Source organism: Lytechinus pictus, unplaced genomic scaffold (assembly GCF_037042905.1).
Source record: "Lytechinus pictus isolate F3 Inbred unplaced genomic scaffold, Lp3.0 scaffold_19, whole genome shotgun sequence".
NCBI lineage: Eukaryota > Metazoa > Echinodermata > Echinoidea > Temnopleuroida > Toxopneustidae > Lytechinus > Lytechinus pictus.
Genome location: NW_026974140.1, coordinates 5,418,060 through 5,445,488, shown reverse-complemented (window position 1 = coordinate 5,445,488; position 27,429 = coordinate 5,418,060). Strand labels below are relative to the sequence as shown.

Genomic DNA, 27,429 nt, shown 5'->3' with positions numbered 1-27,429 from the left:
CATTGTTGTTAAATTTTTGAAATTGTATTAATGCTTTTATCTTTGGAAATAAATGTTTAATTGAATTGAATTATATAAAGCCTTAAATGAAAATTATCATTATTTTTTTCACCGATAGATGTGAGATGAGAATGGAAATCGGGAATAAGGTTAACAGTATTATGATGCAAAGAGAGATAAGTGAAATCATATTCAGAAATGATGCAATATCAAAAATTCTGAGCAAATTAGGCTTAGATTGTAAGTCGATCCACTTGGCCTATAAATATAATAATTGATAAAATAGAGATGTGGGAAATGTTGCAGTCCGGAGTTACGGCATTGATTTGATCAATGACTTCAGTACACTCAAATGGGAAAAATGAATGGAAACTTTTCAATGTATATAAACCATCCACATCCCCGAATCTATTTATTGTAGTAATACCATGAAAATGGTAAATGTAGAAAAAAATAGTTAGTACAAACAACAACACATTACAAATGTAGCTTTCCATAACTTAGTTAGACAAATTCGGTCACTTGAGAGGTCAATTTGTTAAAACACAAATCTGGAAACATGGCGGAGCCTACAGAATCTTCGGGAACCACTGCTAAAGATATCATCAATGTTGTCGTCAAGACACCGAAAGACAAAGAAACAATAGAAATCAAACCCGATGCTACAATTAAACAGGTAATATATGTGATTGAGGGTCCATGTTTAGCAACGACTGTAGTGTAGGTGAAGTTTGTCAATATTGCTTATTCACGGCGCGATGAATGATCCACTCTACACTCACAGACCACAGTCTCTCACTGCACTCTCAGCGTTTCACAATGCGCAACGCCGCCGTAGCGCCATAGGCATAGCCATACTGGACTTAGCCTTAGCTTAGCCTTAGGCTTAGCACAGTCACAGGACGTGCATTTATTTTAAGATTTTAACCCAGACTAACTTGTAATGCGATTTTTTGTTAATGGGTGATACTGATAGTAATAAAGATGTTCGTATCTAATGACGTGAAAGCCCATTTTTAGCAGTTAAATTGTCTCATCAGACTCATGTAAATATGAATTATGAGTAACGTTACGTTGGAGCTTACCAGTGGCACTGGCAGTAGCCTGGAGGCTTCTGGGGAGTAAAATTATTTACTACGTAGGCTTACTCCCCATGAAGCCTGGGACGGCATGCCATAACTCCCTGTATAGGCATAGGATTCCCACGGTGAAAGTAAACCTAAAATCTAAATCACACATTTTCCTTTACTTTACGTTTTTAGCCCAAACTAACGTATGGGCCAAAACAATATTTACCCCCCATTTTTAATAAAGGTCCTTATATTTATTGAAAAATAGTACTAAATTTGAAAAAAACATAAGAGCACGAGCGTTTACTTCAGGGTCGGAATTACACGGGGGCGACGGGCGATTTTGCCCCCATGACAGCCCAAATCGCCCCTAAAAATTCTTTTTTCTTTCCCCTAAAAAAAAAAATTAATTCCTACCCTGGTTTACTTACCCAGTTTGTTTACGTCACCATTTTGGAGTCTTTTGTTATCGATACCAAGATACCACACGCATGTAGAGCTGCCAACTTAGATTTAAGAAATACTTTAATCGGCCGATAAATATTACGAATCGTAAAATACTTGTTTCAGTCGATAAATATCATTAAGCAATTGTTATGAGCAAACAACCGTCTATGGACAAAGGGGTGCGCTTTTGCACCCTCCTCGATTACTCCTAAATTTTGCTTTTTGATGGGGGAAAAGGGAAGAAATAATCAAAATGTATTTATACTATAATGACACGTGTGCGCTCTTTTTATTTCAAGTTTATTTTTTTAAAGCAATAGGTTTGAATGATTTCCTGCATGAAATTAAAAGGAAGGACTTCCCTAATTGTTTATTTTGTAACAGTGACCCGGAAACCTATTTACATCTTTTTATTGAATGTCCTGTTGTGAAACCCATTTGGGATGAAGTTATGAAAGCTATTATTAAGGAAACCAAAAAGCCTGATTTACAGAATGTTTCAACATTTGAAAAAATGTTTGGTTATATTGATGATACATTCCTTGCATATTTGTTTCTTTTGCTTAAATATTACATTTATATTTGTAAATTTCAGAACAAACCACCAACTTTTGATGGTTATAAAGCATATTTAACCTCTAACAAGGATATTGAATATCGTATTGCCAAGAAAAATAAACCTACAAGCCATTTTCGGAAATGGAGATTTAAGTTGTAAGATATTCTATCATTTTTAATTTTTGTAACTGAAGAATATTTTAATATGCCTTCTGAGGATAGAAATTTGTTAATCTCTAGGTAAATCACCTGATTTGTATCCCTCTGTTATTTACATTCTTGCCTTTACTATACTATAAGGGATGAGGAATACTTAGAAGAGACAAAGTGACTGCTTTTACAACATGTTTATCACTTTTTATCTGTTGATAAGCTGTACTTTTTCTGATGTAAACTAATAATGTGTATGCTGCTTTTTTATTTCAAATTACTTGTATTGTTTATATGTGATTTGTTACCCAAAATCATGAAAACCCAAAGAAACTAATAGACGGGTCAATATATGGTTTGACCCGGAACAAATTGCAACAAATGATTTTTCAACGGTATTTTGTACTATTTGACCTCAGGAATAACATACTAAAAATCTACCAAAATCCGCATCCGGGAAAGTGGTTATTTTTAAGATGTCATCCAAGATGGCCGCCATTCACTAAAAATTGATATAACTCACTCATTATCCACCCTAGAATCATATTTGGGTTCATATTCCATGGTCCAATGGGTAACAGAATTTATTTATACAAGTTAGAGTGAATATTAGCACTCCAGGGTACCAGGAAAATCCAAGATGGCGCCCAAAATGGATGCCGTAGTCTAAAAACTCCACAATTCATCTATTACTTACTTAAGTGGCTTTAATTTGGTTTCCATCCGATTGTTTTAATGATGAAGTAGTACGTCGGGACAAGTTACAAGATGGCTTCCAAAAATTGAGTTTAAAATGGCTGTTAATCCTTAAAATGGACATAGCTCATATCACATCAACCTGAGAGATATGATTTTGGTGTCTAGACCATGGTTTCAATTGTCAAATAATACATTGGGACAAGTTACAAGGACAGTCAGTGGTCCAGTATGTTCAAAAATCCAAGATGGCTTCCAAAAATGGAGTAAAAAATGCTGTTGCTACTTTAAAAAAACCCAACAAAGTTTGTTCAATATTCGGGAATATGATTTTTTTGTGCCTATACCATGGTTAAATGGGTCAAATAATAAATTGGGATAAGTTACAAGAACGATTGGTGGTCAAGTATGTCCAAAAGTCCACGGTGGCTTAAAAAATATGGTATCAATTAGCCGCGATGGTATTTAAAAATGGACATAGTTCATGTTTTATTCGTCAAGGGCATATGATTTTGTTGCCTATATCATGGTTTCAAAAGGCAGAAAATTAGTTACAAGGACAGTCAGTGGTCCAGTATGTCGAAAATACAAGATGGCTTCCAAAAATCGGAGTCTAAATGACTGCTGTTACTTTTAAAATGGACATAGTTCATTTAAAATCCACCTAGGAGATATGATTTCGGTGTCCACACTATGGTTTCATGGTTAAAATAATACGTTTGGACTGGTTACATTGATATGCAGTTGTCCAGTTCGCCTAAAACACAAGAGGGTTTTTAAAGGAATCTAAAACGACTCATATCATTCAATAGTGGTCAGAGTTCTACAATAATCATCTGCAAGAAATAATGTTGGTGTCCAAATTGTGGTATGAAGGGTCAAATGATACATTCGGACAAGTAAACAGGATGGTTAGTACTCCATTTTGTCAAATAATCCATGATGGATTCTAAAATTTCATCAAAATGGGTGCTGTTACCAACTCATTAAACAATATGATAACTTGTCCCCATGCATTTAAGTGTAGGCACCAAGATTATTTCTAACAGGTAGATATTTTATGTAACAGTAGTCACTTTAGAACCCATTTTTTAAGCCAACTTGGATTTTAAGGCAAAATGGATAGCTGCATATCATGGTAACCAGTCCCAAAGTATTGTTTGGCCCTTGAAACCCTAGTGTAGACACCAAAATAATATCCCCATGGTGTATTTATAATGTTCTACATCCACTTTTAAGTAACAGCAGTCATTTAAGACCCCTATTTTTAAATCCATCTTTGATTTTTTGGACATACCTGACACCTGACTGTCCTTTCAACTTAACCCAAGGTATTGCTTGACCCTGTAAACTCTAGTATAGACAGCAAAATCATACCTCCAAGGTTATTTATAATAAACTATGCATACTTTTAAGTAGCAACAGTCAATTTACACCCCATTTTTTTGAAGTAATCTTGGATTTTTTTTTAAACAGACAACTGACTGGTCTTGTAACTTACCCTAGTGTATTACTTGACCCTTCTAAACAATGCTTTTAACACCAAACTCATATTCCCCAGACAGATATTAAACAAACTATGTCCTTTTATAAGTAGCATCAGACATATTTTTACTCCATTTTTGGAAGCCATCTTGTAATTTTTGACATACTAGACCACTGACTGCCATTGTCTTGTCCATTTATATAATTTGACCCTTGAAACCATAGTTTAGACACCGAAATCATATCTCACAGCGGATTGAAAATGAGCTATGCCACTTTAAAGTATCAACAGCCATTTAAGAATCAAGTTTTGGAAGCCATATTGGATTTTTGGTCATACCAGACCACTGACTGGCCTTAAAACCTGTCTTAATGTATTATTTTGGCCCTTAAACCAGTGGTTTAGATACCAAAATTGCATCTCCCATGCCGATATGAAATAAGCTATGTCCGCTTTAAGTAGCAGCAGTCAATTTAGAATCAATTTTTGGAAGCCAACTTAGATTTTTTGACCGACCAGGCCACTGACTTTCCTTGTAACTTGCCCTAACGTATTAATTGATCCTTGAAACTAGTGGTTTAGACACCAAAATCACATTTCCAGGCCGATATGAAAGGAGCTTGATCCGCTTTAAGTATCAGCAGCATATTTCTAATACCATTTTTTGGACGCCATCTTCGATTTTTGGACATACCATAGCATTGACTGTCCTTGTAACTTATCCTAATATATTATTTGACCCTTGAAACCAGTGGTTTATACATCAAAATCACATATCCAGGCCAAAATGAAATGAGCTTTGTCCGCTTTAAGTATTAGCAGCCGTTTCAGAATCAATTTTTAGAATCCATCTAGGATTTTTGCACATACCAGACCACTGACTTTCCTTGTAACTTGCCCCAATGTATTATTTGACCCATTTAACCATGGTATAGACACAAAAATCATATTTCTGGACATTGAGCAAACTATGTCGGGTTTTTTTAAGTAGCAACAGCAATTTTCGACTCCATTTTTGGAAGCCATCTTGGATTTTTGAACATACTACTCCACTGACTGTCCTTGTAACTTATCCCAATGTCTTATTTGACCATTGAAATCATGGTCTAGACACCAAAATCATTATGTCCCAGGCGGATATAAAATGAACTATGTCCATTTTAATTATCAACAGCCATTTTAAACTCATTTTTTGGAAGCCTTCTTGGATTTTTGGACACACTCGACCACTGGCTGTCCTTGTAACTTGTTTCAATGTACTATTTCACCTTTAAAACCATTAAATAAAAAACTAATTTAGATTAATTGTGGATTTTCAGCCTACGGCAGCCATTTTGGGCGCCATCTTGGATTTGCCTGGTACACTGGAGGGCTCATAATGCATCCTAGCCTAAATCAATGTTTGTACCCCAGACCATGGAATATGAACCGAAATAGTATTCTAGGGTGGATAATGTGTCAGTTGTATCCATTTTCAGTGAATGGCGGCCATTTTGGACGCCATCTTGAAAATAACCACTTTCCCGGATGCGGATTTTGGTAGATTTTTAGTATGTTATTCCTGAGGTCAAATAGTACAAAATACCGTTGAAAAATCATTTGTTGCAATTTGTTCCGGGTAAGGCTATTTTTGGTCGTATATTGACCCGTCTATAAATAAAAAGAGATATATTTATAAATATTAAATACATTCAGTTTAAATACCATTTTTCGAAAAATATGCCGGAAAATAGTGAATTTTGATGACAAACAGATCAGGATCAGCCAGGTTCTTCTTCGATCGCTCAATCGCTGTCAGCGCAGCTACAGCTGAGCGTACGAATGTGTCAGTCAATCCGCTGGCACGTCCGTACGCTCATCTGTTGCTGACGGCGATCGAAGAAGAACCTGGGCCTGGCTGATCCCGATCTGTCTGTCATTAAAATTCGCTATTTATCAGTCTAGACTGCATGCTGCAATCAATTTCAGTAGACTACTTTTTTAGCCAAAAAATTTAATGAAATATTCTAATTTTCTCCTTATTTTCATGTGAAACAAAGTTTTATTCCTCCCTGAACTTGTGGAATTACCATTGTTGTAACATTATATAGTTCAGTCAAGTTGGTCCTTATTATAAAATCTGTAAAAATTGAAATAGATCTAGGTATAGCCATAGACCTCTATTTTATGATTCAAACAAGAAAAAAAAATAAAGAAATTGTGAGTGAGGGACATCATCAACTGTCTCATTTCATAATTTGCATGTCACTGCGTTGTGCATATAACCGTTTAGTGAAAAATAAGCAAAACTTTAAGATTTCTTAACTTTTGTTACCGGTACATGTTCAGTGTTATGCTTGTTGGATTTTTCTTTATTGATACAAATCAACATTTTTATGGGGTGAACTTGACCTTTAAGAAAACCACTGTTTTATGTTATAAAAGTAGGGGAGACCGGGATTAGTTGGAACATTTTTGACAAAAATGGCTGTAAAATCCAAATAGATTTTATTCGAGAAACAATCAATATATCAGCTTGACGCATATATCTAAGGGCTTCAAATGTACTCCATAAAATTTTAAACTCTATTATGGTTACTGAAAAAAATCCACCTTGAACAAGACAATGGCAAACTTTCCAACTTACCCCATGGTAAGGGGTAAGTTGGAACATGGTATGGGGTAAGTTGGAACACTGCATGGTCAATTAAGAATTATACTAAAACTACTTAAAATTGTAATATTACATGGTTTTAGCCTATTTGCTTTATTTTTTTCAAGTTCAAAATATTTAAAGTGTGGATTTGTTGAACTTTGTTTTCTATTATACAGCCACTCACGCAAGCAGACTTTAGTAGAATTCTGCATATTTGGGTGCGTTTGATTTTACATGCAATTAAGTGTACTATCAGCAATTTCATGTACTTCTGCATCAAATTTACAAGACAAAAATTTATTGTTTATATTTTTTTCATTAATTATGCAAATAAGCATATGAAATTTGCCCTAAATTTGTTTTTTTTTTTAATGTTTTTGCCTTTAACTCTATTTATTAAGCTAGTATAATGCTAATTTTTGGTGAGAGTATCAATTTTCACATTTATAACAAAACTTCACCAAAAATTGCAAAAACTATAATTTCTTATAAATGTATTTTTTGTTTTTTATTTGTATTTCTTTGGTTTTTTTTTAACCTTTGTTTTTTCCGATTAACTTTGTCGGGACTCTTTTGCGATCATAAATAGCATAAAATGAACCAACAAAAGTAAAAAATAATCATACATTTATGACTTTCGGTTGAAAAACACAATTTACATTGACCTTGTACATGGAATCACGTTTTTGAGCAATTTTGGGTCCGACATGCACGTACAAAATGTTGCGTAATTTCGAAACCACGCACAAAGGAATCGCAAATTTGGTCTCAAATGATGCGCAAGACTTGAAAGTAAAAAGTCAGCGAGCAGTGTAGTAAAAAAACTTCGCGCGGCGGCGTAGTGACGAAATTTCTCCAGGGGGGGCTCAAATTGACCCCCCCCCCCCAGTTTGATAAGGGTTAATATTGCATTAGGGGCCTACAATAGGCCTTTAATGCACACTCAGACCTAACTGATAAACCAAACAGGCATGGTATACATGTTCAGAAGAGTGTGAAATACTTTATATATTTTTTTCTCATGATATCCAATGTTTTTATTCATAATTACATGTATGTTTGGGGTAAGTTGGAACATGTTCCAACTAGCCCCTTCAATTTTGTTCCAACCAACCCCGGAGGCCCATTTGACGTTTATAAGCTTACAGCACAAAAAAGGGAGTTCACCATGGCATATTAATAACCTTATTTTGTAGCTTGGTACAAGTGTCTATTATACCCCCAAACTTGCCAACTTGATGAACTTCTCTGAGATAATAAAACATTTCTGAAAGAGAAAAAAATTACTCAGAAGGTCAAAAAACAAAAATTCCTTTCTAACTTCACCAGGCTTGTTGCACATGTGTTGTCTGTAATATGGTGGATGGCTGTTGATAATGACAATAAATTGAGGGCAGTATTGCAGAAATTTATATAAAGACGTTGAAGAAAATTACAATGTTTCAACTTACCCCGGTCTCCCCTAAAGATGTTTTTATTAAAACCATGAGAGCAGAGTATTTGAATTCATTCATTGACCTTTCCAAAAAATTTGAAAAATTGATATGATTGTCAAACTTTTCTAGATGTACATGTAGATGGAAAATTCTGGACCTAGATCTAATAGTTTAAATGAGGAACAGCAGGGAAAAGTTTGCTGATGTGAGTGTACCTGCATTGCCATCTTGCAGTTTTGATGGAAAGCAATACTGCAATGCTGTGCTAGTGAAGAGTGCAATCACGATGCAAAACAATTGTCACGCATCTTGATCGTTCGGTGTTACACATTGTTCAGCTCAGTATGAATTATGAAATTGTAAGACAAAAAAATATATACAAGTAGGCCTATCTATGTATCTTGGTAAATCTATTTTGCTGCTGGATTAAAAAACAAAGATTATTAAGTCTTGCATTTGCTATTACCGATAATCTTTTTTATCACAATAAACAAAGTTGTATTTCAAAGCCTCCTTTAATACTGTAAAAGAAAGATTATTGTACAGTTACCATGATTTCTTAGAAATTGTAATATTCATATTTTTTTCAGCTTAAAGATGAAATCTCCAAGAAGTTCAGTGCTACCGTCGAGCAATTATGTCTCATCTTCGCAGGCAAGATACTCAAAGATAATGATACCCTGGAACAGAACAGTAAGTATCATATGTCTATACCCTCAGGTGTTATTTTTTTTATCGTCCTGTACTTCTTATGTGATAACGTGAAGTTGTTTGAATGATAAACCTTAAATTGAAGTTATGTATGCATTTCTCTTCACGATGGGTACCGTAACACAAAGGTAAGCGATTAATCGTACGCTTGATTTTCTCGATTGATAGTACATTGTAGTCAATGGAATCAATCATAGAAAAATGTGTCTACGATCATTGCTAAGCTTTGTGTTACAGGCCCCAGGTTAGATTTGGGGGTATCAGGTCAAAGAGCATAGAAGGTTTTTATATTCGAAGATATCTCAGCAACAACTACTGAACTATTTTTAAACTTGGAGCATATTGGAGCAGAGTTGATCTCATTTGAACTTGCATTATTTTGGTCAAGCAGTTCTGTAAATGTCTTCATGAATATTTTGAACTTTTTTTTCTCATTTCCTGGAAAAGAGGATATATTATATGAAACTTGGTAGATTTCCTCTCTAGGTAACACCCCTCCCTTCTACACCAAAATTACAGATTACCAATTAACAATGAAGCCATAGGGTACCATTAAATATATGTAATGTCAGTTACCAAGTGGAAAATGTAATGTCAGTTACCGAGATGTAATGTCAGTTACCATGATAAAATGTTGGTTACCAATATTGAAATGCAAATATGTGGTCAATTTTATGGTAAAGAAATATTGTATACTTGTTATTTAAGTTTTTCACTTTAAAAGTCACACCAGAAGGAGCTTGCTATTGACTTTTAAAAGGTATAGTTCACAAGGAATACTATATGAAATTATGAAGGAAGTTGCATTCCCATCGTGCAAAAAAAAATTACTATGAAATTGTTTTGTACATGCACTTACCAAGTACCTAATTGTTTGTATCAGACAATTTTTTGTTTGGTTTTCGGGGGGGGGGGGAGGAAGGGGTACTTTTCCCAACCTATTGCCTAAATCTGCAACATTTTTTAAGCTTAACATTGTGATGAAGGGGATTTCCAGGGTCCCTTTTTTAGTTTCTAGGATTCTTTTGAGCATTGCCTCGCTAAAAGTAAATTCCTGGTTTTTATACCTGGTAGTAGTGTGGATGTGTGATACAATTTTGTTTTTGGTTTACAAGTATAGATGAAAAGTGAAATTTTACAGTTCTGATCAATGTTGCATGGATCTACTAAAACTGTTTTTTTTTCTAATTTACAAATAGTTCAGTTTCAGTTTAGAAGCTGGAGTTTATTTTTTGTTGACAGCTTAAAAAAGAAATTAGCAAAGAAAATGATTAAACAAATTATGAAGAGAATTGAAATCCGACAGATATGAACAAGCATTGCTTGCACTGACCAGAATAGAAATCAATAAAACTACATGGCTGCATGAGATTCGGGGGAGGGGTACGTGTAGCCTAGGGGAGGAGACCCTTATTCATTTTGCCTTTTTTGAGGGGAGGGGGAGGTTGGAGAAGGAAAAGGTAATTAAAAATGTGAAGCATTATAAAACTTTTATGATTTTAAAAAGCCTTACATATATAAGTACCAAGAAAATTATGCCTTTGAAAATCATATAGCACTGGTAAATGTAAATGTGTATTGTCAGTTACTGACAAGTAATGATACAAATTTTCAAATCAAAGAAAGGAATTAAGAAAAAGAAAAAGTTTTTTCATTGAAATGTTCCTAGAAACTCAGGTATACTTCCACATCAAGCTCACTTTCATGTGAAGCCCTACACAGAAGATACAATGCAATGATTCCACACATTTGACTTCCATGTGTTATCTCTATGGCAAATTAAGTGTAATGTCAGTTACCAGCATGGTTGTGGAAAAATTATCATAGCCCCCAAAAGACAAAAACGAATAGTTTAATATTTTGACACATCTTAACCTAGTAACGGAGGTGTATTTACATATTCAAATTATTACTCTATCTACTCAGGGACATGAGATATTTCAATTTTAATGATTACCCTGAAATTGCATGTCCTTTTGCGTAATGTCAGTTACCGACACATTTTTGCTTGCTGATGCGTAAAAAAATGTGGTTACATAGGAAAACTTAGTATCAGAGTATACAGCAAGGTTCACTTTATTAACTCTATCAAAAGCAAACTCCCATCATTTGTTGTTTTAGAGATACACACAATGAAATGTATGAAAACATTGTGCCGTGTAATGTCAGTTACCGTGAAAATGCCCTAATAAGGATGATAGCATAGTCACAGATTTTAGCATAGGTATTCGTATGATGATTTAGAACATAACACTGTAAGAAAATCCATGAATCAATAATGGCATTAAATTCTACTACGTTTTATTCCAAAATCTGGTCACAGACCAATCATGAGGTGTGCAGTGGCCTTAATAGTTGATACTTTATGATATGATATAAATTATAACCACATCCTCATTTGAGCACAATTTTGAGATTTAAAGTATGTTACACAAGGGGGGGGGGCACAAGGTTGAAATGTATGGCCAACTGTATAGGGTTATGTATAAAGATTTGCTATTTTTTTTTCAAACATAGGGAGTCAAACAGATGAGGAAATATTTTTTAAATCAATATATCTAGGAGATGATTATTTTGCATTACATGTAAATTTAAAAGATATTTATTTGATTTCTCATTGTTGATTCTGACATATTGTCTGACCATATCAGTTTTAATGAATGAATAATTATATTTGTCCATCTTCTTTCAGACATCAAAGACAACATGGTTGTGCATCTGGTGATTAGGTCTAAGAAGGTAAATTAAAATTTGATCCATATCTATTTTAATTTTTCTTTGCCAAATGTTTCTAAATACGTTAATCTAATCTTTCTAGATCCTACACAAAGGCAAGGTGAAATCCTTCTATTAGATAACATCATCCAATCCAGGAGCAAAATATTTAAGAGGAAAAAAAAGAATAATGTGAGTTATCTGCGTTAGATGAAATATGCTCTTGTGTAGTAAAACTAGTTAAGCAATATGCATAACTAGGCTTGGGTTCCATGATATGAAGTCCAAATCCTGAAAAAGATTTTGCTGCGATGTTCTGATATTAGTACCCGAGTTGAAAAACGTAATCTGTAATATTGTTTCTCCTCATGTCTATCCACCAATGCTCCGTAGGATCAACCTGGTTCAAGCACAGCAGCTTCTAGTAATCCTGCCTTACCCTCCAACCCCTCCTCCTCCTCATCGACTACCGCCCCATCATCGACCCCATCCACTAATGCTCCTGGTGGCAATCCGTTCTTTGGTGGGCTTGGAGGGCTTGGTGGAATGGGTCTAGGGAACTTGGCTAATATGGGACTAGATTCAGCTAACTTTGCAGAGATGCAGCAACAGATGCAACAACAGGTAAGCATGATACTTGTACAGCTTTCACCACCACTATCATTACCAACACAACTACCATTGCCACTATCACTACCACTATTACTGCTACTACTTCTATCTATGATTACTACTACTACCATCACTTCTTTTATCACCACCACTTTTACTACCAATACCACCACCATTACTTCTGCTCCTACTACCACCACCACCACATGCATACTACTATTACTAGTACACTACTACAACTGCTACAACTACTGTTTCTATTGTTACAAGAGTACTACTACACTACCATTGTTTCCTACTCTACTTCTATGACTGCTAACACAAGTAATGCACTCTGACCAGGGGTGGTTTTATTACTGCTAGCTAATAAAAATATATTATACAATTAATCAATTGTTCATGTTTTCTTGTTGAAGTTGGTGAACAATCCAGACATGATGAGGCAAGTATTGGATAATCCCATAGTTCAAAACATGATGCAGAATCCGGATATATTCAGGAATCTTGTTCTCAACAATCCTCAGATGCAACAGATCATGGAGGTAAACCTATTTCAGTATTGATTCTTCTGTCTCAAATGATTTGTCAAGTGTTATTATCAAGCTAATTTCTGTAGACAGGCTTTTTCATGAATTAAGGAATAAAAAAACAAGTCAATTTTTGGCCATACATTTCTGATATAGAATCTTGTCAGCAATGTTACCTTATACTGATTTTAAAAAAATGTTCACAAGTTGTTTATATGAAAAAGGACATTAAGAAGTACCTGTTATTCGGTTATTCGCCATTTGGTTCACTCTGTAATGATATGCCACAACAACCATACAAACAGCTACATTTTATTTTTAGACTTTTTGAGTTCATGAAAACTGTAGTTTTAAAGTATTATTTTTTGTAATTTTAATGACTTGAGAAAAATTAGTTGGTCAATAAATATGGGGGGGGGGGGGGGGGGACAAGCCTCCATGTACATGTACATGTATGTGATAAAATCAAGCTACAGAAGGGTCAATTGAAGCACTCTTTAAGATTTTCTTACTTACAGCATATCATGTACATGAAACGCAATACAACTCGCACTTTATCAAAAGTCTCGACAAAGATTATGTAAAAAATATACTATAAGTTGTAACTCGTTAAATCAAAACAATGAAACCAATTAGAATATGAATTGACTTCGCTTCTCACACAGCGAAACCCTGAGGTATCACACATGCTGAACAACCCAGAAGTGCTTCGTCAAACCATGGAGCTCGCTCGTAATCCCGCTATGATGCAAGAGATGATGAGATCACAAGACAGAGCACTCATCAATCTGGAGGTAAGCTTGAAATGGAGGAGGGAATCGTCCAAAACTGCATGTGGTCTAGTCTTAAAATATGCTTTTAAAAAAAATCCATATTTAATTGTTCGAAATAGAAGTCTAAGAATAGAAACATTCTGAAACTTCATTTTGCCCAATTGATCATGGGCCAGGCAGCCACTGTGCAGCGCCAGATCGACAAGGCTCTATCTCTTGTATTTTGTTGAACGTTATGAACAGGGTAGCAGCAACTCCCATCTTTTTACTTTGTTTGGTCCTACGCGGCCGAGGTTTGAACTCCCAAGCTCCTGGTTGTGAGGCGGACGCTCTACCAACTGAGTCAACACACCAGTTTTTGGATAACTATTAAAGAACAAGGCCACCCCAACAAAAATTTGATTTTAATAAAAGAGAAATATCCAACAAGCATAACACTGAAAATTACATCAAAATCGAATGTAAAATAAGAAAGTTATGACATTTTAAAGTTTCGCTTAATTTCACAAAACAGTTATATGCACATCCTGGCTGGTATGCAAATGAGGAGACTATGACGTCATCCCCTCACTATTTATTTTGTATTTTATAATATGAAATATTATAATTTTCTCATCATTGTCAAGTGAAACAACAATTAATTCCTCCCTGAACATGTGGAATTAGCATTGTTTAATGCTATATGGTTCAGTCAAGTTGGTCCTTATTGTCAAATCTATAAAAAAATGAAATATTGTATAATTCAAACAATAAAAAACAAAAGAAATAGTGAGTGATGGATATCATCGACTGACTCACCTAGTTGTGCATATCACTGTTTTGTGAACAAATAAGCAAAACTTTAAAATGTCATAACTTTCTTATTTTACATCCGATTTTGATGAAATTTTCAGCACTATGCTACTTTGATTTTTCTCTATTTATTCAAGTCAGCATTTTCCTGGGGTGGACTTGACCTTTGATAATACAAAGAATTAATTAGCCTATGGTATATATGTATAGAATAATTGAAATGTTTTTGAGAGGCACATACTTGTTATAAGTATGAATATATTGAGTGATGAATCAAGATGTTACCATTCAAGTGGGCCTATATTACAAGATTTCACTGCTCATACTGTTGCATTATGTGTTAGGAACTTGGTCAGTGTATGATCCACCACCTTGAAGAAATAAAATTAATTTTGCATCAGTATTTATGAGTCTCATGCTTTTACTCTGTTTGCGTTTCTTCTACAGAATATACCGGGTGGTTATAATGCACTACGGAGGATGTATACAGACATTCAAGAACCCATGTTGAATGCTGCTCAAGAACAACTAGGAGGAAACCCCTTTGCAGCTTTGGCAAACAGTAAGATATATCTCTTTATTTATAGTGAATTTCAATTTTGAAAAAAAAAAATTGCCTCTTCTGTTTTTTATACGCCCGTCTCGACGGGACGTATTATGGTATCACGCTCGGTGTCCGTCCGTCCGTTAACTTTTCCTTGTAAACGCGATAACTTCAGTTTAACTTAACCTAGGCTCATATAATTTGGTGTGTATGATACTAGCATGGATCCCAGGAAGCCTATTGATTTTGAGGTCAAAAGGTCAAGGTCACAGTGACGTATTTTCATCGTACCCTTCTGCAATACTTTTAAACGCGATAACTTCAGTTTAACTTAACCTAGGCTCATATAATTTGGTGTGTATGATACTAGCATGGATCCCAGGAAGCCTATTGATTTTGAGGTCAAAAGGTCAAGGTCACAGTGACATGTTTTCACCTTACCCTGCTGCAGTCCTTGTAAACACGATAACTTAAGTTTAACTTAACCTTTAGACTCATATAATTTGGTTTGTATGATACTAGCATAGATCTCAGGAATTCTATTGATATTGAGGTCAGACAGTCAAATGTGAAGTCGCCACCTTCCACTTTTCTTGCTTGAACGATATCTCCAATTTCCGCTTTACAGGCGGGCGTATTATGTGCTCGCCTTAGCGACACTCTTGTTCAGATTTGCTCTGAAATGAAAATTCCTTTTGTCATTGAAAATGTACACAGCAAAATGAATTCTGTTTTACAAAGGTAAGTTAAATGAATTCTTTCATGTAAAGTAGAGAACCAAAATTGATCTTCTGTTTTAATTTGTTAATTCTGTTTTAACGGTATAAACTGCACTATTAGGTCAAAGGTAATTTTCAGGACAACGTTCAAGTTTACATGAAAGATACTCTTATGACACCTAACTCCGCAACCGTAAGTCACTTTTCAACCAAAGTTGGATGGTAGATGGACTTGGGGGACCTGCATCTTATGCTGCAGTCAGAGGTCACATGGTAAGGTCAAAGGTCATTTTCAGGTCAACGTTAAAGTTCACATGCAAGACTCTCTTATGACACCTAACTCCGCAACCGTAAGTCACTTTTCAACCAAACTTGGATGGTAGATGTACTTAGGCGACCTGCATGTTATGCTGCAGTCCAAGGTCACATGGTAAGGTCAAAGGTCATTTTCAGGTCAACATTAAAGTTTAAGTGCAAGACTCTTATGACAAGTGTTATTCCATCCCAGTCATTTCACAATGAAGTTTCGATACAATTCTGTTGCGTGCCCTCGCAAATCACGATATTTCTGGTTATTTTCATAAGTGGGCGAGATACAAAATCGCTTTTGCCTTGTTTTTTTTTACAAGCTACTGATTGGCTCAGGGCAAATTCGTCAAAGAAAACCACTGACAAGATGCTGCGTGGAAATACTCCCCTGAACAATGGTAGTAAATCCGTTGTATCCAATTGTGGAAAATAAAATTTGTGATTTCCCTTTTGTCTAAAAAAAGATGGTATGAACTAGTTTCATTGAATAGTGTTCAACAACATCCATTGGCTTCTGAGGTTTACCCCAATAAACGGTTCTGGAGAGCATTTCAAGACACAAGTAATGAATTTATAAGCTTCTGAAATTCTTGCATTTGATTGGCTCTGGGCAAACTTGTCAAAGAAAATCCCTGACAGGATCCTTCGTGAAACATTCCCCAGCTGATTTATCATGCCTCAGAATAAGACACGCAACTACTGCATACAGATGTTAACAGTTGGCACATCATCCTGTACAATTAATAGATGAAGAGGGTCATACATTTTTTAGGCAAAAGTAAGGTCACAAATTATGTTCTCTCCAGTTGATACAAAAGCTGAATTGTTCAGGAGAGTTTTTCATGAAGCCTCTTGTCAGTAATTTTTTGTTGACCATTTTGTTCTGAGCCAATCAGATACAAGGATAGTAGCTTATAACAGTTGTCAGTGAAAACCACTGACTAATTAGTTTGGTGAAATGCTCGCCCGTTTACCCACATTGGTTGCATGATTTTACAATATACTTCCTGTTGCTTTTCTTGGTTAGGTACCTCAACCTCCCAACAGGGGGTGGAGAACACGGAACCTCTCCCTAACCCCTGGGCGCCACCCTCTCAAAGGACCTCATCATCGACCACCACGTCAAACACCACATCAACCAGCAGTACATCCAGTACCACATCCCCCGGTCTAACTGGAATTCAACCAGGTAAGCACCAACAGAGTGGCACATTGCTTGATGATGTACTGTTGATTATGAAGATGATATCGATGAATATGACAATGATGACAATAGAGACAATTACGATTACGAGGAGGATGACTTAGATGATGACAGCAATGACAATGGCCAGAATGGGGATAATTACAATGATAGTGATGATGATGATGATGGTGGTGGTGATTATGATTGATGATGGTGGTTATAATGATTGATGATGATGATGGTGGTGGTGGTGAGGATGATGATGCTGATGATGATGATGACTATGATGTTGGTGCTGGTAGCGATGATGATAACAATGGTGATGTTGATGATGTTTATGATGATAATGTTGATGATGAGGATAATGATGTAGATGATGAAGGTGATGTTGGTGATGATGATGATGATAACGATGATGTTGAAGATGAGGATGATGATAATGATAATAATTTTCAAGCTAAATATTGTTTACCTGTGTTATATTCTGTCAGGTGCTAATATTTACAACAGTCCTGGACTGCAGAGCCTGATGCAGCAGATTCAGAGCAACCCAGCACTGATGCAGAACATGGTGCAAGCTCCTTACATGCAATCTGTGGTGAGATCTATGGTCGAGAACCCAGATATGGCAGCACAGGTAAATCAAGATAGGTTTATCATTTCAATCTTAGTCAGTCTATGATGTGATCTATGACTGAAGATTCAGCCTCAAAATAGAATCCTAATGGAAGCACATGCATAACCGTTGTCAAGGTTCTTTGTGAATTGATCCACTGCATATCCTCAGATTTAACCCTAAGAAGACTTGCGATAAATCCGCTTGCTGAATTTTTACTTTCAAGTCTCGCGCAACTTTTGATACCAAAATTGCGACCCCCGGGTACGCGCTTCCGAAATTACACAACATTTCATAAGTGCTTGCAGACCCAAAATTGCTCAAAAACGTGAATTTGTGTACAAATGGAATGCAAATAGTGTTTTTAGCCAAAATTCATAAATATTATTTTTCCTTTCACTGATTAAAATTAATGAAATTAATTTTGTTTATGGTCATACTAAAGTACCCGACAATTTCCATTGAAAAACAATAGAAACAACAATTTGAAAGACATAGAAATACATGAGAAATTTAGAAAACAATAAAATACATAAGAAAATAAATGTGATGTTGAATTTTGTTAGTACATTTGATTTGATTAGATTCCTATAAAGAGTCTGTGAACCAAAAATTAGCATTTTAGGGGCATTATTTCCTTAATTAACGCAAAATTTGATTTTACGCATAAAGTAGCATAATTAATCAGCATTGAGATTTTTCGCAGTATTTGATCTTATAGTTTATGTTTTGTAGATTTATGCCATGGGTAACGCGCGTGCCAATTTTTTATCGCGCGATCAACAACCGAGATCATAAGGAGGGCTGAATCAGCCCCCCAGTCTTCTTAGGCATCGAAAAAGCCCAGTCTATTTAGGGTTAATAATCAAACCACTTTCTATCTATCCTATCAGGTAATGAGGAACAATCCACTGTTTTCTGGTAATCCGCAGCTTCAAGAGCAAATGACGAGGATGCTGCCAGCTTTCCTCCAGCAAGTAAGTAACTCATGTGCAGGGAGGGTAGGAAGGGATAGCCCCCCCTCCCGACTCCCCTGAAAGGAAAACAAGTTTGTCACTGGTGCAACAAATTTCTAGAAAGGGTGAACACAATGTGTTTTTATCAAGGAGGGAGTGTGGTCAAGGTTTTGTATTTTGTTTTGTTTGGCCTTTTCTCTCTTTTTTTTAAATTATTTTTTTCTTCAATTTTTTGTCTCACCTGCATAGCAGAGTGAGACTATAGGCGCCGCTTTTCCGACGGCGGCGGCGGCGGCGTCAACACCAAATCTTAACCTGAGGTTAAGTTTTTGAAATGACAGCATAACTTAGAAAGTATATGGACCTAGTTCATGAAACTTGGCCATAAGGTTAATCAAGTATTACTTAACAACCTGCCTGAGTTTCATGTCACATGACCAAGGTCAAAGGTCATTTAGGGTCAATGAACTTAGACCATGTTGGGGGAATCAACATCAAAATCTTAACCTGAGGTTAAGTTTTGAAATGACAGCATAACTTAGAGAATATATGGACCTAGTTCATGAAACTTATACATAAGATTAATCAAGTATCACTGAACATCCTGTGCACATTTTAGGTCACATGACCAAGGTCAAAGGTCAATAAACTTTGGCCATAATGGGGGTATCTGTTGAATTACCATCATAACTTTGAAAGTTTATGGATCTGATTCATGAAACTTGGACATAATAGTAATCAAGTATTACTGAACATCCTGTGCAAGTTTCAGGTCACATGATCAAGGTCAAAGGTCATTTATGGTTAATGAACTTTGGCCAAATTGGGGTATTTGTTGAATTACAGCCATAAATTTGAAAGTGTGTTGGTCTAGTTCATAAAACTTGGACATAAGAGTAATCAAGTATCACTGAACATCCTGTGCACATTTTAGGTCACATGACCAAGGTCAAAGGTCAATGAACTTTGGCCATAATGGGGGTATCTGTTGAATTACCATCATAACTTTGAAAGTTGATGGATAAGACTAATCAAGTATCACTGAACATCCTGTGCGAGTTTCAAGTCACATGATCAAGGTCAAAGGTCATGTAAGGTCAAAGAACTTTGGCCACATTGGGGGTATTTGTTTAATTGCCATCATATCTCTATAAGTGTATTGGTCTAGTTCATAACACGTGGAAATAAGAGTAACCAAGTATCACTGAACATCTTGTGCGAGTTATAGTAGTTTTCAAAATCAGCACTGCTGCTATATTGAATCGCGTGATGCAGGTGAGACGGCCAGAGGCATTCCACTTGTTTTTTCTTGGGGGGGGGGGGGAGGAGGTCCCCCATTTTAATCTGCCACAGTTCTCAAATTGTAATCAAAGAGGTTATGAGGAAGTATGACAGCTCAGTCTGTAGAGCATCGGTTTCGCAATGCTGTGATCTGAGTTTGATTCCGCTTTAGTGAACCCATGCCCTTTGGTCCTCTTTTTGCTTGCTTACAAAAATTCATGCTTTCTTCAAATCGGGTTAAAAAACACCCACATTTCTATGACTTTGTGTCCTGATTGATTGGCAAATCAAACGTATTGATATAGTCTACCTCAAACCTGTTTGGCACTACATATGGAGACAATATTGTTTGATTTTGTTCTTTCTTCAATAAATAGATGCAAAATCCTGATGTGCAGCATGCTTTGACGAACCCTAGGGCTATGCAAGCCATCATGCAGATTCAAGAAGGCATGCAACAACTAGCTACAGAGGCCCCAGGATTGCTACCAGGGTAAGTTTGCATCTCACAATCGAGTTACTGAATTACTGTTATGCTTTCTGGTACTAAGTGGTTGGTTTTGGTGCTCTGAATTTGCACTGAAATCAGGGTTCCCAGCCCATCAGGGAAAATTATTCTACTTTTTTCCAGTCAGGGAAAACTCTGGGAATTTGATTTTAAAAATACCTCAAATCGGATAAATGCCTCAAATGAGGGAAAAGTGAGGGAATTTTGATCGGCCGAAAAGTCGAAAGCATGGTAGTCAGTCAGACTCTTCTATCTTGTTGCATATCAAAACAACATCCATTGAATGACTGGTTATAGTGGTACTAATTAGTATAACATTATTGCTTTTATACTGGAAATATGTGTAATTCATTGCAACAACTTAGAAAACATGGGAAACTGGGAATGGATTGAAATAATTAGGGAATTTTTAAAACTTTATCAGGGAAAAATCAGGGAATTTTCTTTTCTTGAAAAGCTGGGAACCCTGAAAATTTCTATTGAGTGCAATGCCGTATTTGTCTGATCATTCATTTGGGAAACACACAAGTACCATCAATGGGGATACTCTTGTTGAATACCGTAATGTGCAGAGGCTTTTGTGAGTGACTTATTTGTTCATTTCTTTCGACAGCATGACTGGACCTGGACTTAGTACCACTCCGTCTGCCTCGACAGACTCGACTGCTGCCACCACAACAGCTGCTTCAACCACCCCTTTATCCACCACAACACCATCAACACCTGCAGGTACGACGACCACCAGTACCACCACACCAGGTGCACCTCCCAGTCTGAGTGGGTTACCTCCGGTTGGTGAGCCTCAGTTCAATCAGCTCATGACTCAGATGTTACAAGCTCTCGGAACAGGCGGACAGCAAGCTCAGGTAGGACTATATGTATTTTCTACTTCATCGAGGGGGGGGTGAATTTCATGGCAGGACTCATTGAATGTTTTATCTTACAGTTACCATAGTAATAATACACTTGTATTTTTCAGCCAATAAAAATCAAGGATATTTTTCAGGGTCCATTTCATTTGTGATAATAGTGATTAACTTTTCATAATCGACAATATTTTGGGCATATCATGCTACCGCCATATATCAACATGATAATAAAACCATCATCAACAAATATTCTATTTTTTTTTCAATATCGCGTAATTTTGATCATTTGAAATATTGCCCAGCAGTAATACTGACTCATTCAAACTATATTGATGCCTTCCCTTCACCATGTAAAGTGATCACAAAATTAATAAGACTTTCAGTTAATGTCAGATTTATGATTGATTATTAATATTGAACCATGTCCTCTATGTTTTATAAAGCCACCAGAAGTTCGGTTCCAGGCCCAGCTCCAGCAGCTTTCCTCGATGGGGTTTGTCGATCGTGAGGCCAACATCCGAGCGCTTACGGCCACAGGGGGCGACGTAACTGCAGCCATCGACAGACTTCTTGCAAGATGACCGCCTTGATTCAACATTTCAGCTCGAATATGATCCTTGCAATCAAAGTTTGGAGGTACTGATTTAATAATATTGATCCCATACTTAGCATCAGAGTCTCCAAATAGCATCAGACGAATACACAGAACCTAACATTGTGTATGAACACATTCGTATGATATAAATCGATTGATAAGAAGTAAATTAAAAGAAAGAGGAATAGAAAAGAAGAGAGCATAAATTCAATCCAAGCAAGACCCCACTGGTAATTTATGTTATGATTCATACACCTCGTTCATATGTGTATATATTTCTCTTATCTTGAAAGAAATATGAATAGATTCCTATAGTTGTGATATACATAGTTACGTCATGATTGGTATTGTAATGATGAATCTCGTTAAATCCGTTTCTGCAAGCTATTGCCTTAAAATACTTTGCTCTGTGCATTTAATTTAATATGTAATGTGTATTTTCAGTGATTGTATAATGTGCCCTTTCAGATTTGTATATCATATAGCGTGACTGATAAAATTAATCTGACATGTTTTATAATGTTACATAGTTTAACAATCCTCAATTATTTATGTGTGTGGGCAAATTGAGAATATGATGAATCAGGGCTTCGCTTCCTCGAGCTGTTTTAAAGTTATATTACATGTAAACTGAAGTACAAACAACTGGAAGATTATGAGCCTAAGGTTTTCCTGACATTTTTTTTTTCGACATAGTTAAATTATATTCTAAACATTTCCTTAAAAACTGTGACAGAAATTTTTTTAACACTTCAATGTATCTCTGCACTGCTTCTCAGCATCCGCATAATGTATTTTCAAGTGATGTAAATTAGATTGTAGAAACCTAAATGGACTTTTTTTCTCAGTCATTTGTAAAGTTGTGCATAATATTACAAAATACTCTTTGGGTCACAGAGAATGCCTGAATATGAAGTCTAGGATTTAATGAGATGGTTTTAATGAATATTCCATGTTTTAGAATATCTTATTACATTTCATTTATACTGTGAAAGAGATAGAGAGAAGGAAACAAATAACAGCAAATTATTGCAGACATGTTAATTCCCTGAGGCATTAGGGAGCTATGAAAGAGAACAGGAGTGCAAGAAGTGATCATAAAAGGATCATTTTTAATTAGGTTTCAAATATAGACAGAGATTTTCTTTCTGTAGGTGTATTTCAGTTGGCATGAGACATGTACTTGATTACAGCTTGCAAGAGAAATGTAAATGATGTCAGTATTCATTCTTATATTATGGTAAGGCAAAGGTTTTTTTAAAACGTGGTATTTCCTGTAGGTTTTTCTGCTAATGGAGTGTTTCAGCTATATCTATATTCTCATCTGGTTTTATGGTATAATTGCTCTTCTTGTATACACACAAGGTTTTCGGTATTTCTATATTTATAAACCAAATCCTCATCCTTATTAGTATTATATTGTACAACATACTTTATCATATATACGGTTTGAGCATCGAGCATGGTCAGAATAGATACAGCATTACATGTACATGTACACTTAGATATTGAATGTTCACGTTATATTGCCCCCCCCCCCCATAATTGCTTTGCTTGTCCTTTACTTTCATTGCAGATTAAGATAACACACAATTTCAATTTAATGTCAGAACTTAAGTCATTTTGTGTTAGTAGTCAAATTTGTTGTAAAATTTTTCCTCTATTAATAGTTTGGAATTATGTTTATCTCAGATCACCTTTATGGGGCTTTATCACACTTGTTTACATGATGTACACCATACACCAGGGCTTGACATTAGCAGTGGCCCGGGGCAACCTAAATTGTGAGTCGGGCAACCAACATTTTTTTAAATCCCACACTTGGTGGCCCGGTCAGGCTACCAAAGTTTTGATAAATTCTAATGTGTCTATTGTTTTAAGGCCACCAGATTTGCAATGCGGGCCACCAAAATTATGAAATTGATGATTTTGTGGACCGATCGGGCCACCAAGAAAAAATGGTAGTGTGGATGGAGCCTTGCATACACACATCTGAAAATGTTTTAAACAAAGAATAGTGGCTGGGCATCTATCTGCCAAGGACAGAATGTATAAAAAGGTCATTATGACATCACCCACCATACACAAATTATAATGTACCTGTATCAGACCTGCCAACCAGTACGTTTTAGCCGTATTTAGTACGTTTTTGCAACCAAAATACGGCAGTACGTTTTTTCTTTGAAAAATATGTTGTTTTTGTTTTTTAAACTAAATCGTAATTTATTGAGAAAAATAATGTCTCTATTTCATAAAACGTGCACAAATATGGTTATTAGATCAATGTAATTTCAGGTAACTTGTTTTTTTTTCAATCATTTTGTTCAAACCAGGGTGAAGATATACACATGTTTTAATGTTTTTTTTTTCATCTGCAAGGGCAGTGCGCATTTTAGCTTGCATGCAGCTTGAGCGCCGCGATGAGCGAGTGCGCCAAGCATTTTATTATGAAATACACTTTTTTGGGGAAAAATACAGTTTTTTTTATCACAGAATACAGTTTTTCATTCCCAGAGGTTGGCAGGTCTGCTGTATACTGTGATCATGCATGCTATTACCCAGTTGACATCATGCATGATATATGTGCTTTGGCACTTCTGATATCATTTGCATACATAGATGTCAGTGGTATTTTATATCATTTTTCCCTCTCATAGTATATCTATGCTGTATTATTAATGGTGGGATTATATTTCATCCTGTCAGCACCAATGATTATGTTTATTGAAAACTCTTATGGATATTCATGGAAGGTAGATAAGATGAGTAATATCTATAGCTGGTTAATTTGGTTTTAGGTTTATAGTCAATATTGATTTGGGGCTATTTGTGTTGTTTACATCATTGATGTTCCTTGCAAAAAATTAAAAATTATTACTGTAAACTTTATTTTCACCTTTTTGCATTTTATGAAAAAATAATAATTTTGTTTTTGGAATCTTAAGTTTTAATCATGGTGTCCTTTTATTTCAAAGAGGAGTTCATACTGAATCCATGGTATTGACTTATGATCATTACATTTTCACTATTTTCACTAGTATTATGGGATGAAATCGTATGCTGTTGTAGTTTCTCCAGCGTTAACATGCATGGTCAAGTTTTAACTCTTTAATTTTGTTTTTTTCAATGGAATCATTCATTATAAAGGATCATGCTATTTGACATGTCCTTGCGAAGTTGATTATTTTAGTAATTAGTCTATGTCTTACACCTATTGATATCATGTATGGTGTTGAAGGCTGGTGTTAATGTTTGGGCCTAAAGATTGGCTCTCAGCCTTAATAAGGACTGGTGTTAGGATTAACACCACTCAGTGTTAAGTTTTGCAGACTGATTCAAAAGCTCATCTCTAATAACCCAAAACCCAACACCGTACAGTGTACTTGAAATCACCAAAAGTTTACTGCAGCCGTAATACTAATTCTGCTTGTATGTCGTTTGACTCTTGTTTATTTTTACCATGCACATTCTCTATTTATCCTCCAATATTCCTTTCATTGTTTACATTATATTGCATTGAGTCCTAGTTTATTAATATGCATCCATTCTTTTTTTTTATTACTACACTAAGTAATTTGATCACATTTTGTAGATTTTTATGAAAATTCCTTCTTGAATTTTGTAAATTCCTTTTGATAACCTTATGTAGTTAAGCATCAAGCAAATCTTGTCATTTGTGTACCGAAAATTTAATGAAGTTGATCTACGCTACGGTACCGGTATTAGAAGTCTGTTCTTTGTTGCATTGTCCAATATTGTTTGTTATTGCATGTATCCGGAGTAGGGGATAGGGGAGGGATTTCAATGATTATTGGTGATATAATGTTTGTATTCCCCATCATTTCTCCACATGACCTATCCATTCTCGCACCACCGTTGGAAAGCCAACTGCTCGTATTTGAGTTCCAACTTGTTATTATTCATTTATACTTGTATTGCTTACATCCACCATAACTTGATCCATCGAGATGCATTGCCATAAAATCAAGTGACTGCTATCTTGGGACAGCTGTATCAGCAGAGTCTCGTAAGTAGTGACTTCCCTACACGCCCCTTTGAGTATATCAAATCCTTTCACTGAGAAGTTAGTATAATACACATTGTCAATAAATCTATCTCATGATGCCTCTCTATTGTGTGCAGGTGACTTAACTCAAAACCATCTTACCTTGCACTTAAATTGTGTTATTAGATTAATATATATTCCTATGGATGTACACAAACTTCATGTTGCTTCTACATTCAGTAGGCCTATCTGTATTACCAGATTGTATGTTTATTTTCTGGATGATCAGTTGTACACATACATCTTTTCCTGCAAAACCAGACTGTTGTCTCTGCATATCTCTCGCAATGTGACCTCACGCATTGTGTCGTTATCAATACTTGTAAATATTGTACATGTATAACATAGGGGTATGAAATTAATGCAGCTGTTCTGCAGTTGCAGAAACTGGTATCTTTTTAAATGAAGAAGGTCATTAGTTCTGTGTGAAATCAATATGCATGAACATCCTGGCTTTAAACAGATGTTGTGTCAAATCCGCTATTTGAAATTAGAATGGATAGATATTGATTATATATGTAGAATACTATTGATATTGAATATGGACCAGGATATAAACACATGTATTGCAGTGATTAACATTGTAATTATAAAAAAAATCTTTGTTTGCATCGTTAGTGCCCATTTCTTATTTCAGTATCATTTGCAAATAATGAAAACTGCATTTCGTAATATCTATAATCTGTATACCTGGTCCTTATAATCATAACAACTAATATATGTATTTATGTATTAGTTTTTGCCATTTATTAAGGAAATGAAAAACGTGTAGACCTTGCTTCAAATTCAATTGAACAGCTATTTCTTACTCTAATTATCGACCCAATCGTTGTTGATGTGAAATTCCTGGTCTGTGTAACAATCTTTTTGTGTATGTTCTATAATTCTCACACCAAATAACAGCAGAGATTAAATGGATAAAAGAATTATCGACACTTCGTGTGAGAGTTTTTGTAATTTCCTCATGTTGATGGATGCATAGGGGTGGAAGTAGTGGTAAAATGAATTGGATTGAAATAGCATGGTTTGTATCGAGAGATGATTAAGCATGGCAGGTTCAGAAAAAAATCTTTATTAGAAGTGCAAAAAGTGGACAGTGATTTTTATGATACCCTACCAAGCCAACCTGTTGTGACGTGGTGAAGTGTTATTTTGCTATATAAACAATAGGA

The 27,429-nt window shown here is 35.6% G+C and overlaps 1 protein-coding gene across 4 annotated transcripts; it reads left to right on the top strand.

Annotated features, from left to right (window-relative positions):
• Window positions 1–472: 472 nt before the first annotated feature.
• LOC129260989 (ubiquilin-1-like) lies at window positions 473–27,190 on the top strand. 4 transcript variants are annotated; one of them, XR_010296709.1, is made up of 15 exons: window positions 488–676; window positions 9,069–9,171; window positions 11,882–11,928; window positions 12,298–12,528; window positions 12,933–13,058; window positions 13,709–13,837; window positions 15,056–15,170; window positions 17,208–17,369; window positions 17,858–18,003; window positions 18,876–18,959; window positions 20,597–20,712; window positions 21,341–21,593; window positions 22,040–24,015; window positions 24,145–24,287; window positions 24,716–27,190. XR_010296709.1 is itself a non-coding variant. In XM_054899011.2 (13 exons), the coding sequence occupies exons 1-13, from the start codon at window positions 560–562 to the stop codon at window positions 22,175–22,177; spliced, it is 1,767 nt and encodes a 588-aa protein (XP_054754986.1). In that variant the 5' UTR covers window positions 473–559; the 3' UTR covers window positions 22,178–27,190. The 4 variants fall into 4 exon arrangements, 1 of the variants encoding a protein (XP_054754986.1); XR_010296708.1 differs by having other exon boundaries at window positions 24,145–27,190; XR_010296707.1 differs by having other exon boundaries at window positions 22,040–24,287.
• The last annotated feature ends 239 nt before the right edge of the window (window positions 27,191–27,429 follow it).

Excerpts from the sequence above, each read along its gene's own strand:
- LOC129260989 (XM_054899011.2), top strand. The coding sequence starts at position 560 with ATGGCGGAGCCTACAGAATCTTCGGGAACCACTGCTAAAGATATCATC. Across the intron at positions 18,960-20,596 it reads TGCCAGCTTTCCTCCAGCAA|ATGCAAAATCCTGATGTGCA; the intron begins GTAAGTAACTCA and ends TTCAATAAATAG. Across the intron at positions 21,594-22,039 it reads CAGGCGGACAGCAAGCTCAG|CCACCAGAAGTTCGGTTCCA; the intron begins GTAGGACTATAT and ends TGTTTTATAAAG.